Here is a 17949-nt window from a genome sequence, read left to right on the forward strand (position 1 = left end):
TCCAGTCTTTAAGCGTCTCCGTGATGAGATGGCATCATAATCGATCTACCAAGCCTGGATCCGGATATTGTTCCATAACAGCCATGAATGGATGGTTACGGCGATGGATCAAAGTAGGTATACTATGGAACGAGGGATTGATGTAGTATTTCTTGAGCAGACTACCAAGGGCGTTGTTTAATGACTGCATATTGGTCAAGTTAGTAGCAGGCCTATGGTAGGCTGGGTAGGGTGGAAGCTGAATTATGTGCTCTTTGGGTGTGTTAGTGGTTATGGGATGCCCCATTTGAGGGCTCTTTAATTGGTCAAAAGGCTTGTGGTGTAGATACATGCTTCACATCAATTGTCCGGGTTTTTAATATCAATGTGTGAAATTCTCAGAGGCCTTGATCTAAGAAAATGCATCCCTACTGCCCCTTGATTTGCCCAACTGTGCATGCCATGTGCTCTCAATTACCTTTTGCATTATTATGCGATTAGGAAACCAAACTTTGTGCTCTTTCACGACATTTTCCTTTTCCCGCACCACTTCCTTTCCCTTTCCCTCTATCCTCCCTTTCAAGCAAGGTGACGAGCATAGCCTAGAAAGAAAGAATGGGGCAGATACCAAAGCAAGAGATGGAGAAAGGCCCCACACCGAACAATTTCCAATTGGGAGCAAAGAATCGACTATACCCAAACAGAGTAGAACCATAAGAACAAACAGGGTGTCGAGCATATCAAACCTAGACAGGGGTCTATTCACCAGGGAAACAGTTGTATGTACATTTATCATGCGCTCGTGGCGACTCTTTCTCCCAGCCAGCCTTGCTTTACCTAGGGGCGGCCACGGGCTGCCATGACTGAATCTTGGGCTTTGTTCTGAGATAATATCAGTTTTCTGCGATATAATGGAAATGATAATGAACAAAGAAAGCTCCTTACGTGCTATATGTCTTGAACGCAGCTCTAGTAAAGGTCCTGTTAGGGATGTGCTCGGTGTTGGCCCAAGGGCGGTTGGCAATGCCGGTGGCGGTGGTGATGGGGTCCTTGTTGGGAGGAGTGTCGACGGAGTAGGAGATCCAGGCGTGCCACAAGGGCTCAATCTGGCCACTGTCGCAGAGCAAGTTAGACTGATGTTGCGATGGGACCATTAGCGAAACCTACGCATCGTAGTCGTGCTTGGCATAGTCAACCCATCTGGAGCGGACTGCTCAATTTGATCAGCACTTCAACCAATGTATAAGCCGGAGATAGAAGCCTAGAACATACGGGGAAGTTCATCCATGTTCTCGTAGAACTTGTTGCCGAACTTGTCGACACCCACAAGAGTACCGGCCTTGGTGTCACCTGCAGACTACGTCAGTCTTCTCCCATCTTCCGCCCTCCCTCGTCCATGTGCTTCGAGGCGTACCGATGTACTATTCGTCGGGGGTCGAGGCTATGTTAGCTGTGGCTGAGTAGGCGGGGGACTCGAGGAGGGGACGAACGTTGAGTTGATGCCAGTATTCCTAGAGTTGCGCCTGAGGTTAGCTACTGTATTCAGGTGTCTCACGGGTATTGGAGGAACAAACCTTGAAGCCAATCTTGCGCAGATTGCCGAGGGTTCTGGAGAGGTACGACATGGTGGGCAAAGGCGAGCGCGGGCCAATTGACCGTGGCTGGATGTGGTGATGGTATCAGTTGAGGATTGCGGTCGTTGCGGCCAAGCCCAGGCAAGATGGGAGCTCGCTGCCGAACTGACGCCAGTGGGCGGGATTGTGGACCGGCGACTCCCGAGCCAATGGGAGAGCTCCAATTACCCCTGCCGCCAAGCCCCGCGTTCCCTGCATCAGCGCTCTTTTTCGAGATTGTCAACGGTTCCAGGTTGCACCCTATGAACCTATGGACTACCAAGCTATCAGCTCTTTGATCTTCACCCTCTTCCGAACCGCCGCCGATATCACCACCTTTCTTCTCTCCAGTCCCCAGCGCTTCTCGGCTATGCTGACCAGGACTGCCTCACGATGTTCGACTAAGCTTCGGGCTGCCCTCCGACAACCATCCCTCCGGGTTGCTAAACAACCACCACAATGCCGGCGATTCTCGATGCCCACAGCAAACGCCACTCCCGGCGCGCAGTCCGCTGCCACTTCCAGTGCCGGAATGCTGTCCCCGTTTGTCAGCGAGCTTGATAAGATTGCCCCATCATTCAGGATCAACGGATCGCAAATTCGGGTTCTCCAATCGCCAACCGAGTTCTACGAAACCCTCAAGGTTGTCTAGCCCCGCCGCCCTCTAGCAGTCGTTGGGCTCTGACTCGGAAACAGGACAAGATTCGCAATGCGGAAAGACGCATCTTCCTGTCGACACTGTACATTGGGAAGTCTGAGAAGGAACTGGTATGTCTTTGTAGCTTGGATCGAGCTTTGCCCTGTCAGTATCTGACAAGTCCAAGATCACTACACTCCAAGAGGCGCTGCGCTCCAAGCCGAACCTCAAACTCAGCATCCTTACCGACGCCCTGAGAGGCACACGCGAAGCCCCTGATCCATCATGCGCATCACTTCTGGCCCCATTGGTCGAGGAATTCGGCCCAGATCGTGTTGAGATCCGCATGTACCACACACCGAATCTCACAGGATTCAGAAAGAAGCACATCCCGAAGAGAATAAACGAAGGATGGGGTCTACAACACATGAAGCTGTACGGCTTTGACGACGAGATCATGATGACCGGCGCCAACCTGTCCAACGACTACTTCACCGACAGGCAAGATCGCTATCACCTGTTTTCGTCCAGGGACATCACGGAATACTTTTCCAATTTGCATGATGCCGTATCGTCACTCAGCTTTCGCATCGACCCATCCGACGCCCCTTCCGGCTTCAACATGGTGTGGCCCAAGAACAACGCCGCCCCATCCCCTCTGGAAGATCACAAGCAGTTTGTCAGAGAATCAACAGGATTGCTGGCAGGTCTCATCTCACCCAAGACTGCGCCGCTGACCGCCAATGACTCCACGCCATTGGAAAAGCGGGATACATCTGTTTACATGCTCGCCCAGTTCTCGCAATTACTGTCGCCAGACACATCGACAGAACTCCCGGCCATCACGCATATTTTGAACACCCTTGCCGCCCCACAATACTCCAGGTCATCTTGGACATTTACCGCAGGATACTTTAACCCTGCCCCATCGCTGACCAAGCTCCTTCTGTCAACCGCATCGCAAAATAATACTGTTATTACAGCTTCACCGTATGCCAACGGCTTCTACAAGTCTCCCGGGGTCTCAGGACTGCTACCAGATGCGTACACACTGCTTGCCCGGCGCTTTGTGCGCGCAGTTCATGAGAAGAAGCTGGACTCATCTACGGTAATGAAAGAGTGGAGGAAGGGCACGGTTGGCGAGCCTGGAGCTTGGACGTACCACGCAAAGGGTTTGTGGGTGACTCTACCAGACAACAATGGTCCATCCATAAGTCTGATCGGTAGCTCCAACTACACTAAGAGAAGCTACTCGCTGGACCTGGAAGCCAACGCTCTCATCGTGACGGAGAATGAGAGTCTGAAGAAACAACTGGCCAACGAGCAAAATTGGCTGCAAGAAAATACCACGGTGGTCACCCGAGAGGACTATGCCAAGACTGAGCGCCGCGTCGGTCTCAAGGTGCGCATTGCGATGTTGATCGTGCGGCTTGTGGGAGGTGCCTTGTAAGGAACTGGTCTGGTGGAGACTTGATGTGTAGGACTGGTGTAAGAATAGGAGAGACAAACGATACCCAAGAATACGGATAGAAGGATACTTCAGCATCACAGTTCAGATGTCAGCTGTTTAGACGGATAGAAGTTTATGTTTTGTTCAATGCTGAGCGAGTGTGCCCATCAGACTCGAGAGCCTCTGCCGTCACGCCGGACGATGGGGTATGTATGCAAAAAGTCACCACATCTTCGATCCTCCCGCCCCGATTTCCGACATCAAAATGCGCTGCAATGCAAACTTGAAAAGCAGACAACCGATAAACGCCGTTCCCTAATACTGATTCGCATTTAAGTCATCCCGGACATGACAAACATCCCCGTTTTTTGTTGGAAATGCAAAGACATAAAAAAGATCGTCTCCCGAAACGCCCCCCCCTGTAAGTCTCGTGCAGTCCCCATTTTAAAAAACGCCGGAAAAGTCCACCACAATGGCATTGCGCCACTGAGATGATTTTTTGGAGGATGCTGTTAACAAGTCGAAGCTTTTGGGACCGATCGTGGGGGGTCCGGCCCGACAGTTTGGGCCCTGCTGATCTGACTGGGCCGCCACGCTTCATCTCCCGAACCAACCCCCAGCACAAGCGTTCCAGCGGTAGCTTCAGATAATCTTCGGTCTATCTGGTGGTTGTCGTTCATCCTCACAAGTCGATCGGCATCCTGATCTTGGCGTTCGTCGTCCATGATCTTCTCCTGCTTTTGACGAGGGGGAGCGCTCGCTGGATGACTCTGATGAAAGAGCGGGAGAGGCTCCGCTTGAGGGGGACGGCTTGCATCATGGTGGTTTTGTTGTAGATATGGTTGAAAGGAATAGGTCGGCCAGCGAGGTATGGAGTCTCCACCGGAGAGATGAGGAAGAGGAGGGGATATGGCAGCTCCTGCTGGACCACTTTTTGGCTCTCAGTTTTGAAAGTTGATGATCGACATGATCAGAGGTGGTCGCCAAGACAAGAGACGAGGAGGTCGTCGAGTCTTAAGTGGTGAGTGTGGTGGTGGTGGTGGTGGTGGTGGTGTTGTTGTTGGCGGATCGGAGTACCGGCCAACGACCCATTCACCTGTTTCCCAAGCAAAGAGGAGGAGGAAGAGCACCGCTAAAATTAGGGCCCTGTCGCGGGTGGCGTAATCTGTTGCGTCCGCGCCCCTTTTCTTGGTTGTTTCGTTTTGCGGGATGTCAACGCAGAGATAAAGGTGCTGCGCCGCTGGCGTGCTGTACCCACAAGACCCAGCGATGGATATGAAACGGTTTCGACTGTGCGATTTTGTAGTTCAGCCACAAAGGTTGTTCTGGGTTGGGGTGGAAGATCCTAGATAGGGCTAGGGATCTCAAGGGATTGCTGGTGGGCTTGAGGCACAGGGGAGCTATGGCCCTTGATGAGGTCTGCGGGATCACGCAAGAGGGGGCGCGTTGATATGCAACCTTGTTGCCCTTGCCAGTGCGGTAGTTGAACGGCTCGCATTTAAGATATGAGACATGTTCGGAGTATTAACTTTTGGAGTTTCTTATCAGGGCCATTATCGCGGGCCGAAGCTTTTGGTGGATGACAGACCACCGTTATCACCGATGGGCTGTCGCGGGTCCGAGCCATTTTTCAACCTCTTCCCTTCCCCGACTCGAACATCTGAGGGTTGGTCAAGATCGGGGATCTGGGAAGCCAAGTAGACCAACGTGTGTCTGAGCGGCTTCTGATCGAGCTCAGACGCTTGAGCTTCCAACGCGTCAACGTCCCAGCGCCCCCGGACTAGCCGTGAGTCAAGAAACGCGACTTCGGGGCTGGCGGCCCAGACGGCGAAGGACCCGCATGAGGGCGGGATATAAATGTCAGCATGTGCTCGATATCAGTCCTCGAATTCCTCACAGAATACCAACTCTCACACAACAGCATTACCGTGCCTGCCAACCACAACATTCTTCCACAGCTTCGTGCTGGTGAATGTGTATTGTCAACGTAGAAGAAAATGATTGCTTATTCTCCTACAACCAGACCCAAAATTGCTCGTCTTGTATCAGTTATGGCAAAACATGTCATCATCTTCTTTTACGTGGACGATATTCCTGTGCCCATTAACCAGATACGGACGTTGCCTCGGTATATCGTCGTCTTGTACCATGGTTCTGTGACCTGGGATTGGGCAGATCAGTTTCTACACGGTTGTCGACATCACACTCAAGACCCTTCATGAAGCCCAGGAAGATGCTTCACTTGTGTAAAGTCCCTTGCAAGGCATGTGATCAATACATATCCCTACTTCTAATCACACTGAAATGCGTTGTAAATATATATCTAAAATCTAGGTAGTTATATACATCCATCTACAATTACACAGTCCCCTCATCCAGAAGCACCAATCGTCACCCTCCAACCACCCCACATCGCCATCCCCATGCTCACCATTATACACGCCATCTTCTCATACCACACCAATCCCCAGTGGATAGCCAACACCTTCGCCACAACCCCAGCCACAATCCCCATCCAAACAACAAAGAACCCAAGATCAAACCACGCCTTCCTCATGCCCTCCCTCTTTGCCCGTTCCATATCCCCACTCGCCCTCATCGACGTCCCCCAGCCATCAGCTGCCATGGTCAGCATGCTGTATATCTGCACCGCCGGCAACGGGACGTAGTAAAAGAACACCCCCGGCACGATCCACCTCACATCTCCGAGCCTCAACCGGTGCGTGTTCCTCACAAAATTATACATGGTGCTAATCAAGATCCGAAAGACAAAGTCCATAACCGATATCTCAATCAACTGGTGCCCAGTGAAAAAGAACCACATCACCGCCAACGCTCCGAGCGCCGGTCCAAACTCCCGCTTCACCATCCCGTAGAACAGAAGCGGATGACTGACGAGATAGACCTTTGGCCTGAGAAGCGACTCGATATGTGTTGCCCTCGCCCAGCGGACTTGTTGTCTCAACCATCGAGACATTGTGGTAGGGGTGTCTGTTGCAGCCAGGACATCGGAGGCAAAGATGACGTTCCATCCTCTGAGTAGTAAATTAGTGGTGAGATGTCTGTCTTCGTTGACAATCATCCGCTTGCCAAAGGCGATTTGCGTATACCACGGCACCAGGATCGCCGGAAGGGCAGACAGACGAAATGCGGTGCTGGGACCAGACTGGCAGTCACTTGTGCCGGTGCAAGCTGGTGTTGAGCGGGTGAGGTAGAGCTCGCCCCAGTAGACCGCTGAGGCGAGGTTTGTGACTGCGGTTTCTCTGTTGTTGTGGACGACAAGCCCGGAGGAGGCACCGCCTGCTTTGAGGTCGGAAGCGATGGTGTTGATTGTTTTCTCTAAGGAATCTGGAAAGACGATGGTGTCTGAGTCGGAGGACCAGAGGTACTCGATGCCGAGGATGTCTGAGATGACAAGTGCAAAGACGTAGGCTGTGAACATTATTCCCTTTTTGTGCATATGGCGTTGCTTCAGACAGAGATGTTTGATACCCTTGGGACCGCCAATGGTCAGGTCATGTTGTCGAAGGATCGATCGGGCTAGGTCGAGACAAGCTTGCATGGAAATGGCATTTGCTTCGTCTTCGTTGACAGGAATTCCGTTTTGACGCTGGAGAGCCATGGTTTTGGCGCGGATGCGTTCAGCAACCTCACCCAAGGGCTCTGGGATCTGGATGACGGTGGAGTTCTCGGGAAAGACTCGGCAGAAGACGTTGACCATGTCTTGGTCTTCTGCCTCGTCGCCGTCGATGCCTGCAAGGAAGAAGGTACATGTCTTGGCTGACTTGTAGCTTTGAAGTGCCCGGGCATAGAGCGATGGATCCTCTCGCCAGCCAACAACTGCCGCCATACAGTCCGCGTTGGGGAGGCATGGTTGAGCTTCCAAGTGAAGACCGCTCCATTCTTTCTTTTCGTCCAAGTGTTGGTCGAAGCTCGGTGTATGTAGGGAACGAGCAAAGTGTTGTCGACGTCCTTCAACGATATAACGGTTGAGTTCTGTGAGAGCGATAGTGATGACGATGTCTAGCGTTACGGGGTAGCGACTGTGGACTGTTGAGAAGTAGTAGATGGGTAGGGATAATAGGCAACCCAAAAAATTCAGAAGTAAACGAGAGGCTGAAGGGGGATGGCCTTGCACCACTGGCTCCCGGAAGTCGTCGTTCTTCTCCTTTGGTGACATCATTGGATCGTCAAAGCGAGTGATGCTGGCCAACAAGAACTCCTGAAAGAAGGTGTGTATCGTGAACAGACCAGGCTGGTCAGAAGACGGAGGGGATAGCAGTACAAAAGGGAGAGAGCATAGGCATGTGTCCACATCTAAGCTGTGACTTACCGTGTCACACCGTAGAGGCCAGCTCGTATGCCTGCCTGGAATCTGACTTCGGCTTCCCCTCTTCAGATGACAGAATCTGTACAGACCCCGTAGCTGGTGACCCGGGAAGCCATCGTGTCGTCAAATTAGGACTTGTCCGGTGTGTGAGCAAGTAGCGGCTCTGGAGGCTGCAACGTCCCATTCAGCCAAGATTTCCTATGTGGCTTCACGCGGCTGGTTTGCGTCGTATCCATCAACCTATCGGTAAGGCCTTTTGCTGCGCCTTATTCCAATGAGCCGCCCTCCGAAGAGTGTGCTTCCAGCCCTTCTTGGAATCGACGAATCCAAGAGCTGGCTGCTTTGTGCACCTACAGCTTTTACTGTATGTCTCGTACGTTGTGGAGGCTGTGGGCACGAGTGGGAGTCTGTCCAAAGGTTGCTCGGTATCCAATTGTCGGGTATTGAGACATTGAACAAAGAGGCAAATAGAGTATTGTGGAATGGCGGTCTATTTTTCCAGAAGAGCATCGTGACAGTGTCCGGTGGAAAAGAGCGTTCCAGTTTGCGCCACACAATTATTGTGGGACCGAGGACGACCTCTCAGTGCTCCCGGCTCAGCCCATAGGGCATTTAGGGCATGTTACATTGGGGAGCACAGCACATTTAGCCGCAGTTGCACGCCGAACCCTCGGCGCACTCAACTTGTAGAACCAACAGCCCATGAGCACGGTCATTCGGTTGGGATCTTGATCTTGAATCCTGGTGAGTCAGAACTTTGTCTCAATTTTATGCTTATATGGCAAGCTAACCATCATCAGATCTCAAGGTTGTATTCGGATCATGTCCTGAGCCTTTATGCGGGCTGCGCCGTAGAGTCAATTTCAACATGATCCTCGGAATCCCGGCCAAGAGTCGCTCGCCGCCTGTTCGCTTCGAGTCTTTGTGCAACACGTCGTATCGGGGTCACAGCCCCCACAGAAAGGTCGGTGTATGGGGACATTCAGCTCACTCGAAGCTGCTTGGGAGCGCCATGGATGCCTTGGTTGGACCTGGTCCAAAGACTTTAGCTAAATATTACCTCGACTGATCTTGAGTTCACCGCCTAGAGGCTTTTAATGAGAACCCAGTTTTTTCTGTTTGTCCAATTTCAACATCCAAACCTACGTTACTGAACCAGTATCATGGTTGTGACATACAGGAATAACCAGCTGGTGCCAGCTATCGTGATATCAGCGTGCCTTTGGGGTATCTATCATCTTGTCGATGTCAAAATTCCAAACGAAAGCTATCATACCGTCATACTTCCAGACTGGAGAACGCCACCATCACAAGTCGGTCATGATGTCGACCTTGATCCCCATTCACATCCAACCACCACGGCATGGTCACCACCACCACCAGCAGTTCAAACCCCTGAACCGACAAAGAGCCCAAATGGCAAGCCCAAAGACAGTACCCTGGCACCAGAAGACGTCCTCTTGATCATGAAAACGGGCTACACGTCTCTTTGGAAACGTCTTCTAATCCACCTCACCACCTCCCTCTCCCCAGACCGCATCCCCCAATCCAACTCGGCCATCTACTCCGACGCCCCCTCCACCATCGGCACCTTCAACATCATAGACGCCCTAGAAAACACCACTCACACCCTCAAATCAAACCATCCCGACTTCGAAATCTATCGCCAACAACCGCTCTACGACAGCCACAACGCCTACGTCGAAGCAGCGGGTATAGAAGGCGACAACTTTGGCCCCGCGGGTGGTTGGATCATCGACAAGTACAAGTTCGTCCCGTTGATGCAACACGCTGGGAGGAACTACCCCAACGCGAAGTGGTATATCTACATGGAAGACGACACTTATCTCTTCCTCACTAACATCCTTGCCTACCTGTCCAAGTATGACTGGAGGAAGTCGCATTACCTGGGCAGCTTCGCCGGGAAGTCGGACGTGATTTTCGCCCATGGCGGTGCGGGCTTTGTCATCTCCCGCGGAGCGTGGGAGAGGTCCTTTGGGCAAAACGACAAGATGGCCGCGGATTACGAAGAATACACGGCCGCCCACTGCTGCGGTGATCAAGTCCTCGGTCACGCGCTCAACAAATACGGGGTCAAATTCGGGGAGAATAATGGAGACGAAAGGTTCACCTGGGGCTTCAACCCTGTTGTGCACTGGCGATTTGGATTTGAGAAGTGGAATTGGTGCGAGTCGTTGCTGAGCTGGCATAAAGTCCATTCAAGAGATGTGGCGAGATATCACCAGTTGGAACAGGAGTGGGATTTTGAGAAAGACGGGCCGATCAGGCATGGGGACTTTGCGGAACGGGTCATCCTTCCTGAGTTGAGGGCACGGAATAATAGGGCGGAGTGGTGGGACAATATGTCGGGGATGTGGCAGGTTAGTTCGGGGAATAAGAATGATCCTCCTGGGCCGGAGGGGAAGGGGTATGATGAGGGGAAGTGGAAGAAGGCTTGGGAGTCGGTGGGGGATTGTGAGGAGGCTTGCAAGTCGTGGAGGGATTGTGTTCAGTGGAGCTGGGTGGAGGATTTGTGTAAGATGGATAATAAGTTGATGATGGGGCAGGGGTATGCGCCGGCTATGACGGAGAGGAAGACGGCGTTAAAGAGGACTAGCGGGTGGTTGACGGATAGATTGGAGGGCTGGAAATGTGCATAGGTTGTTAAAAAGCCACTGTTTTCTTTACTTTAGGAATTATTTGAGAGAATCATGTACAGTAAGCGTATCGACCTCAGATCTGTTCTTGAACTCTCTGATATTCCTCTTGTATTGGGGTCATAGGTCACTGTCGCTGTTCCACAAACGCTTATGGGCCCGTAATGCAACGCCTACCTAGGTAGCTCGTGTTACTCAGAGCAGATTCCGGGTCAATCCTTTAGGTGGACCTAACGCAATTCTAGAACGGACAAGGTTCCAACGATGATTTCTATGTTACACAAGGATGAAATATGACCGGTGATTGCTGTCTCAGCAGTGACACAGAGTCAAGCTGCGTTGTAGTGTATGTTGGATTAATCAATTATTTAATATAGCCGCCACGAGGTTCGGCAATAGCAGAATGTGTCTGCTACGCCTCCCCAAACAATGCTGTCGATAAAGAGACGCTATCATCCCGTTGATTCCATAAATTGGTCTACAGCTTGCTCTTGACATTTCGCTAGCCAGTTAGCCTTCCTCGATGATCATCATGAAGCTCCTCCTCACGATCACCGGCCTCGCAGGCCTTTCCACCGCAACACCAACCTCGCCTTCCACACCAACTGGCCGCATCAAGGACCCCTGGGGAGACTTGATGACTATCCTGGGCTTCTACCAACATCCCGAATGCAGCCATGAAGACCCTTACTGGTACATGACCACCAGGCTCGGCACGTTCCTAGCCGTAATGGACGAGACGGAAGGCTGCCAGAATGTGCCGGACGTATGGGGCGATGTGAGAGTCATCAAAGTGGAGCGTCAAGATAGGAAGTGCAAAGGTAAGCCGCTATTTACGGCCTCTGTCATCTCAAGTGCGGCACAGAGGTAGCTTACATGCCCGGTTTTCAGTAACGGTGTATACCAACCCCGATTGCAATCCTGCCAGCGGAAGCGGGATCCCTATTCCAGAGGAGACTTGTGTTCCCCCCGAGCCGGAAAAGACTTGGAAGAGTTTCGCTATCAGAGGCTGTTTGGATTGAGGAGCATGTGGCTTGGTTACCAGGGCGGCCTTCAGAGAATGTTTATACACAGACAGTGTATGAAACTGCATTACAACTGATGTCGAATAGGCAAGAACGACATTGAAAACAAGTTCCAGGACCCCAACGTAGTCGCACAGGTCTTCATGATTCACCACTGATGGATGCAGACAAGTCCTGCTTTCGGTCTACATACGGACCGCGAATGTAACCTTTAACCGACTCGTTTCGCCCAGACTTTCTTCCGGTTGAATCCTTCAAGGGGACCCAAGCACGTTCTAACCTGAACGAAGCTTGAATCTGATATGTAGGTAGGTAGCATCTCCATGTCACCCAACTACCCTAAATGGCTGATGACCAATTCCGTAACGGAGGGAGAGCCTAAAATGGAGGAGTGTGTTGTAGCTAGTATCCTGAGAGCTGTCTATGTTTAACATAAGCCCCTCACAAACATCCCGTCGGCGTTTTTGCACAATGTCCATGCTAACAATGACCAGAGGAAGCGCCGATCATAAATAGAGAATTCTGCCCCTTCCATACCATGATATTCACAATCAGGCAGCATTCACAAATCGCAAAGTTATTCATCTCATTCAGTATGAAGTGTCTCCTCGCAATCACTGGCTTTGCAGCCCTCGCGATAGCAACACCAGCTCTGCCACGGGCACCAACGCCAACAGGTCAAGTCCCCTCTCCACCAACAGTGGTCCAGCTTGGCTTCTACCAGAACCCATCGTGCAGCCATACAGGCACATACTACTACTTTACCTACTGGCGCTCAGTACGAGGCTCTGCTGGAGCATACTGGCGGCTGCCAGAATGTATCTGAGCCAATGGGAGGCTACGCGACGGCCATTCAAGTGGAGCGTCAGGTTGTGGAGAACTGCAAAGGTATTTTTATTCTCTTCTGTCGCTCGCATCTCCAACCTGCGAAAGGTGCCGCACTAGGTACCGTAGCTAATGTGGTTTTTAGTAACACTGTATTCCAGCAAGGACTGCGATCTTGCCAGTGAAGCCGTCGTTGCGATTCCCGGGCCGAGGGTTTGCGTTCCTGCCGAACAGGGCAGATCTTGGAAGAGTTATTCGATCAGAGAATGCTCGGATTGAGAAGGACTTTTTTCTTCGTGGATTCAGGGGGTGGCTTCAGGGGTTGAAAAGTGGGGCCATCAAGCCATGACATGACGTCAGGCTCGTCTTGAGATGTCTGTCTCTACTATTCCGTTCGCCGTTGTCAAATTGTCAAAAAAGAAGTTTACAGTCTTTGGATGTCGAAAAGTTCTTTTTAACTCCACTCGAAATGTTCTAACGCCGATGAGGATGCCGTGAGATTTTGATTTGTCACAATCGAACCTGAATCCACCCGCTTGCTCGGTTCTACATACTTGGCTCCCCCCGCTTTTCTTCTTCTTTCCAGTACTGTTGATGTGACGTTTGTTGATATCATCAACTGGGAAATTTGCATACAACAACTTATCAACAGCGTTCTGCTTGAAATATTAGAGAATATCGTTCAAAATGACTGCCGGCAAGAAATGGATTCTCACAGGCCAGGAAGGTTATGATACCTCCCTTCAACTGGTCGACTCGGACATTTCGACCGACCAGCTGGGACCGGATGACGTGCTAGTCCAGCTTCAAGCTGCCAGTCTCAACTATCGTGATTTGGTCATTGCCAAAAGCGATGTTGGTTTTCGCTCCCAAACACCACCGCGTAAAGGTCAACACTAACTTTTGACAGGGCGGAGTAGCCGGCTCCATCACCCCTAACGTCGTCCCTGGCTCTGACGGCGCGGGCATGGTCGTCGCCGTTGGGTCCTCCGTGACTGGTCTCAGCCCAGGCGACAGAGTCATCACTTACCTCGCCCCAACCGTCCCACCATCAGATGAAACCGCTCTCCCAGGCGCCGCCGAAATTGTCGCTGGTCTTGGGCAGAGGGTGGACGGTACCCTCGCCAACCAGATGCTCATCACCCAGCATGGCGTCATCAAGGGCCCTTCCAACCTGACGCCCGTCCAAGCCGCTACACTGACCTGCAGCGGTTTGACAGCCTGGAACGCCCTCTTTGGAGTCTCTGGGAGAGAGATCAAAAAGGGTGACTGGGTTCTTGTTCAGGGGACTGGCGGTGTTAGCATCGCCGCTTTGCAGTTTGCTGTTGCTGTTGGAGCGAATGTCATCGCTACTACTTCTTCTGAAGAGAAGGCGGAGAGGCTGAAGGAGTTGGGGGCGAGGCATGTCATCAACTATAAGGAGACGGAAGACTGGGGTGAGGCGGCCAAGAAGTACACTCCTGGTGAGAAGGGCGTGGATATGGTGGTGGATGTTGCTGGAAACTCTTCTTTGGTGCAGTCGCTGGCGGCTGTGAGGACAGATGGGATTATTTGCTTGGTTGGATTGCTTGGCAAGTTCGATGCTGGTACAATCCCGATGATGTCTGCGCTCTGGAGGCCTTGTATCGTCCGGGGTGTGCTGTTGGGTAGCAGGAAGCAGTACAGGAATTTGGTCCGGTTTGTGGAGGAGAAGGCGGTTGTGCCGGTGATGGATGATGTCGTGTTCGGGTTAGAAGACGTTAAGGAGGCATACAAGAGGATGGAGGAGCAGAAGCATTTTAGCAAGATTGTTATCAAGATTGAGGAGTAGTGCTTTGGGTACCTATAGAGTTGTTATCTGAATCTCCCTACAACGAACATTGCTGAATGTTGTTGGTTTGGCAATTTCCCGATGGATTGCGAAGCTGAAGCCGGCATGCGTGATCCGAAAGTGTAAATCGCATGGGTGTCGTGGTGTAGTCCGAGGGCTCGGGTTAGAAAACAAGGCAAGCAGAAAAAACTAACCCAGTTTTGCAGGTGAAGCCTAACGCCAAGTGAACAGAGTTGTATTCACACAGCGTCTAAGTGGCCTACCATCAAGACAACCAGACTAGCACTTTCGAAGGATTTTGGTTCAACCAGGAACTGAAAGCTGTTCCCCTATGCTCAGCTTCCCCAGAGACGTCGGTGAGGCTGCCTGAGCATCACGGTCACTGATATCATCGTCATAGCCTCACATTGATACATCAAAATGGACTAGAGCTTCTTGGCTTCTTCATCGGTGAAGAGACTCGAACCCACGTTGGTCAAGTATAAAGATCAGTAGACCATCCCGCCATCAACCATCTTCATCTTCACCATCAAACAAGACTTTCTATCACTGCAAAGCATCGTCGCATCGTTAACAACACTTCTTCTCTAAGTCTGCAATCTCAGCAATTCATCTCTTCGCCATGAAGCTCCAATCCCTCTGCGCCATCACCCTCGCCACCCTCACCCCCCTCGTCACCGCCAACTTCGACATCTACATGGCCGAAGAAAAGACCACCGTCGGGGGGCCCCAGGTCTGGCCGATGTGGCACATCTTCGACACCGATCCCACCTGCGACGACCTTGCCGATAACCCCAACTACCTCGGCAGCGACGACGTCTCTGGCAACAAAGTCGGCGTCCGCTGCGAATCTTCCTCCGATCCCTTCAACTGCGCTGTCCAGCACTACCCCGCTGACGGCATTGACGTTCTCGAGATGAACTTCCACAGTGACCCCCCTGTGTACCACTGGAGTAAGTGTGGCCCTTCGCCCCATAGGTAGCAGCGGTGATAAAAAACAGAGGCTTACATGACGATGGTAGCTATTTACAAGGATCGCAACTATGACATGTACGGTCTTGATGGGAATGTCTATGGGAACTGCTTCCCCTTTCCTGGGTTTGAGTACGAGTGCGGCGATCCTTTCCTTGGCGGGTTTACTGGTACGCGCAAGTTTAGGTGCTTGACCGAGTTTACGGCTGCGCAGATCAAGGCTGCTTGGGGTACCAAGAGGAGTGTTCCGTTTACTTTGAAGGAGGCGGAGGGGGTGAAGGGTCGGAAGGTGCAGAAGTGGGAGGCTTGAAGGACTGTTTAGGCTGTCGTTGCTTTTCTGCTTTTTCGAAGAGGTTGAAAGACTTGGAAGGGGATGATCGTCTGTTGATTGTTGTTTGATTTTTGATTTTTTGATGGGGACTTTTCGTTCTTTTTTGTTTCTGATATTGGTTGCTGTTTCTTGATTTACAGGTTTCTTACCTCCATAGTGGAAATAACTGGTTATCAGACCACAGATACTGGTATTACGTAGGTATTCAAACGCTTGGCTTCATAACTGTGTGGTCAGAGCTATCGAATGTGCAATACCAACCACAAACTTCCCAGACCAAGACAATCCTCTGTTCAAATACTGGAATCTTACCTAACAAGCTGTGAACTGAGTAACTGGCAGTCCAGAAAGTATGAAGTATACCTCGAAAGATAATTAACAGGCCTTAAAAAATAATTCGCAGGCCTCAAAAATCCTAAATCGGCCTCAAACAACAACCGAAAGGCCTCAGATAGTAGGTAGGTTTGAAAGCATAGTTAGGGGCCCTGAAAAGAGAGTGAAGATGCCTATTGGCTTTTCCAAATGACATAAGTTAATATTTATCATGCCTATAACTGACTTGCAGCACCATGAATCCTGTCCACGACATCCCTAGTTGATGAACTGCTCAGAATCCTCTCCCCACGACCTCCGGCCCCCTTTCTGGCCATGTACGCGCCACCCCCCACCCCCGCCAACCAAGTCCCATCCTCCTTTCTGATAGCTTTTGTCACCATGTCCTGAACCCAAACACGCTCTTTCCGCCCCTCAGCATTCAGCGCTGATCATCGAGATGGAGGCAGAGAGGGCACCGGAGTCTAAGAAGAAAAGAACAAGAAGGCTGAACAGGCCAGCAAAGAAGAGCAGTCGCGAAAGGCAGAGGAGGCCGGCCAGACGAGAGTGGAATCAGTGTTAGAGAAAGAGCCACTCGCTGCCAACCGATACCATTCCCAAGACTCAGCCGACTACGGACATCCAGTCTGACATCCAATCCGACGACTTAAAGGGCGCAATAACTCCAGGACCTCGTCAATCCAGACACCGAGCGGTGAAACACGTCAATGGCTTGGTCAAATCATTCAGCAGCACAAAGAAGAAAACCAAGCATGTGATGGGGTCATGAGTTTGACATTCATAGAGACAATTCCATCAATATATCCTCTCCCTTTACCACCCCTCAATCCTCCCCGTATACTCCACCAACCTACCCCCCTCCCTCTCCCTCGTCGCCCCATTCACCACCCCAAAAACCCCATCAACCGACTCCTCAATCTCCAAATTCGCCTGCTCCAGCCCAAAAGAACGCGCACCAAAATTCCCCATATCAGTCCTTACCCACCCCGGGTCAATAATAAAAGTAACCAACCACTCCTCCTCCTGATGAAGTTTCATCCCGTACCAGTTCAACATCGTCTTCGTCGGCGCATACGCCGCGCTCGGGACAGCCAATCCACCCTCCAACAACCCTGCTCCTGACCCCATGAACGCATAGATCGGTTTCTTCTCCGGGGTTGTTTCCTTAGCAGCGAGGAGCAACTCCCGAGTGGCTTGGAACAGGGAGACAGGGCCGAGAACGTTAACCTCAAAGTGCTCCCTGATGTCGGCGGGGTTGACGTCCTTGATGAGGGGGTAGATCTTCGCGATGCCGGCGTTGGCGATGACGGTGTTGAGGTAGGTTATTTTGTGGTCGTTGACGAGAATTTTGACTGCCTCGGCGGCGGAGTCCCACACCGAGGCGTCGTATGGGATGAGAATGACGTTGGTGGACGAGTCCCTTTTCAGGGTCTTCAAGGCTTGGGAGCTGGGGGAGGAGGGATTGCGGACGAAGGCGATGACATTCTGTTGTCGTTGTTAGTGGCTGACTGCAGACAAATAAAGAGGGAAATGCGTACATGGTTCGGGAGCTGGAGGTATTTCTTGACGAGGCCGAGACCAAGACCACGGTTGCCGCCAGTGATGAGGAAGTTGGTGGGTGGTGACATGGTGTGCTTGGAATGTTGAGCCCCAATTGATGATGATCAAGTGGGATCTAGTTTAGTGGACCGAGAGTGAGGAGTGTGAAGTTGTTGATGCTGCATTCAAAAGTTGAGAGATGAACCTTGGGAATATTTATATGGCCTCGGAACTATCGAGATTACAAATTCTATATGGCCTTGGAACTATCGAGATTACAAATTCTGTCGAGGATTACAGCGGGTCAAGGTGGATAAGGATTGTACGACAAGTTCCATTGGTAATCCAGGGCCCGGTGCACACCATTACAAAGACGTCTCCACGGCACCGCTACGGCACAGAACTTGTGCTATCACCGCAGTTGGCCGTGGGGACGGAAATAACATTC

The 17949-nt window shown here is 51.5% G+C and overlaps 10 protein-coding genes across 10 annotated transcripts; 6 read left to right on the forward strand and 4 right to left on the reverse strand.

The window, feature by feature from the left end:
* Positions 1-711: 711 nt before the first annotated feature.
* QC761_207140 (uncharacterized protein) lies at positions 712-1711 on the reverse strand. The gene is made up of 7 exons (XM_062876454.1): positions 1554-1711; positions 1470-1490; positions 1394-1400; positions 1252-1329; positions 1147-1189; positions 925-1092; positions 712-861 (listed from the first exon to the last, which is right to left on the reverse strand). Exons 1-7 carry the CDS (start codon positions 1602-1604, stop codon positions 813-815), a joined length of 417 nt encoding a protein of 138 aa, XP_062735050.1. The 5' UTR covers positions 1605-1711; the 3' UTR covers positions 712-812.
* A 135-nt stretch (positions 1712-1846) lies between these two features.
* PGS1 (CDP-diacylglycerol--glycerol-3-phosphate 3-phosphatidyltransferase) lies at positions 1847-4238 on the forward strand. The gene is made up of 3 exons (XM_062876455.1): positions 1847-2235; positions 2289-2360; positions 2417-4238. Exons 1-3 carry the CDS (start codon positions 1864-1866, stop codon positions 3677-3679), a joined length of 1707 nt encoding a protein of 568 aa, XP_062735051.1. The 5' UTR covers positions 1847-1863; the 3' UTR covers positions 3680-4238.
* Positions 4239-4361: 123 nt separating this feature from the next.
* QC761_207160 (uncharacterized protein) lies at positions 4362-4499 on the reverse strand (the record flags this gene model as incomplete). Its single annotated transcript, XM_062876456.1, has 1 exon — positions 4362-4499. The coding sequence occupies one exon, from the start codon at positions 4497-4499 to the stop codon at positions 4362-4364; it is 138 nt and encodes a 45-aa protein (XP_062735052.1).
* A 1551-nt stretch (positions 4500-6050) lies between these two features.
* On the reverse strand, positions 6051-7862 carry QC761_207170 (uncharacterized protein; the record flags this gene model as incomplete). The annotated part of the gene is made up of 1 exon (XM_062876457.1): positions 6051-7862. The coding sequence occupies one exon, from the start codon at positions 7860-7862 to the stop codon at positions 6051-6053; it is 1812 nt and encodes a 603-aa protein (XP_062735053.1).
* A 1310-nt stretch (positions 7863-9172) lies between these two features.
* Positions 9173-10669, forward strand: QC761_207180 (uncharacterized protein; the record flags this gene model as incomplete). The annotated part of the gene is made up of 1 exon (XM_062876458.1): positions 9173-10669. The coding sequence occupies one exon, from the start codon at positions 9173-9175 to the stop codon at positions 10667-10669; it is 1497 nt and encodes a 498-aa protein (XP_062735054.1).
* Positions 10670-11164: 495 nt separating this feature from the next.
* QC761_207185 (uncharacterized protein) lies at positions 11165-11805 on the forward strand. The gene is made up of 2 exons (XM_062876459.1): positions 11165-11487; positions 11558-11805. Exons 1-2 carry the CDS (start codon positions 11190-11192, stop codon positions 11686-11688), a joined length of 429 nt encoding a protein of 142 aa, XP_062735055.1. The 5' UTR covers positions 11165-11189; the 3' UTR covers positions 11689-11805.
* A 424-nt stretch (positions 11806-12229) lies between these two features.
* Positions 12230-12816, forward strand: QC761_207186 (uncharacterized protein; the record flags this gene model as incomplete). Its single annotated transcript, XM_062876460.1, has 3 exons — positions 12230-12391; positions 12471-12579; positions 12662-12816. The coding sequence occupies 3 exons, from the start codon at positions 12230-12232 to the stop codon at positions 12793-12795; spliced, it is 405 nt and encodes a 134-aa protein (XP_062735056.1). The 3' UTR covers positions 12796-12816.
* Positions 12817-12903: 87 nt separating this feature from the next.
* On the forward strand, positions 12904-14431 carry QC761_207190 (uncharacterized protein). Its single transcript, XM_062876461.1, has 2 exons — positions 12904-13371; positions 13427-14431. The coding sequence occupies exons 1-2, from the start codon at positions 13204-13206 to the stop codon at positions 14324-14326; spliced, it is 1068 nt and encodes a 355-aa protein (XP_062735057.1). The 5' UTR covers positions 12904-13203; the 3' UTR covers positions 14327-14431.
* A 15-nt stretch (positions 14432-14446) lies between these two features.
* Positions 14447-15857, forward strand: QC761_207195 (uncharacterized protein). Its single transcript, XM_062876462.1, has 2 exons — positions 14447-15279; positions 15328-15857. Exons 1-2 carry the CDS (start codon positions 14949-14951, stop codon positions 15606-15608), a joined length of 612 nt encoding a protein of 203 aa, XP_062735058.1. The 5' UTR covers positions 14447-14948; the 3' UTR covers positions 15609-15857.
* Positions 15858-16104: 247 nt separating this feature from the next.
* QC761_207200 (uncharacterized protein) lies at positions 16105-17590 on the reverse strand (the record flags this gene model as incomplete). Its single annotated transcript, XM_062876463.1, has 2 exons — positions 16105-17447; positions 17501-17590. 2 exons carry the CDS (start codon positions 17588-17590, stop codon positions 16776-16778), a joined length of 762 nt encoding a protein of 253 aa, XP_062735059.1. The 3' UTR covers positions 16105-16775.
* Between the last annotated feature and the right edge of the window lie 359 nt (positions 17591-17949).

Source organism: Podospora bellae-mahoneyi, chromosome 2 (assembly GCF_035222275.1).
Source record: "Podospora bellae-mahoneyi strain CBS 112042 chromosome 2, whole genome shotgun sequence".
Classification (NCBI taxonomy): Eukaryota; Fungi; Ascomycota; class Sordariomycetes; order Sordariales; family Podosporaceae; genus Podospora; species Podospora bellae-mahoneyi.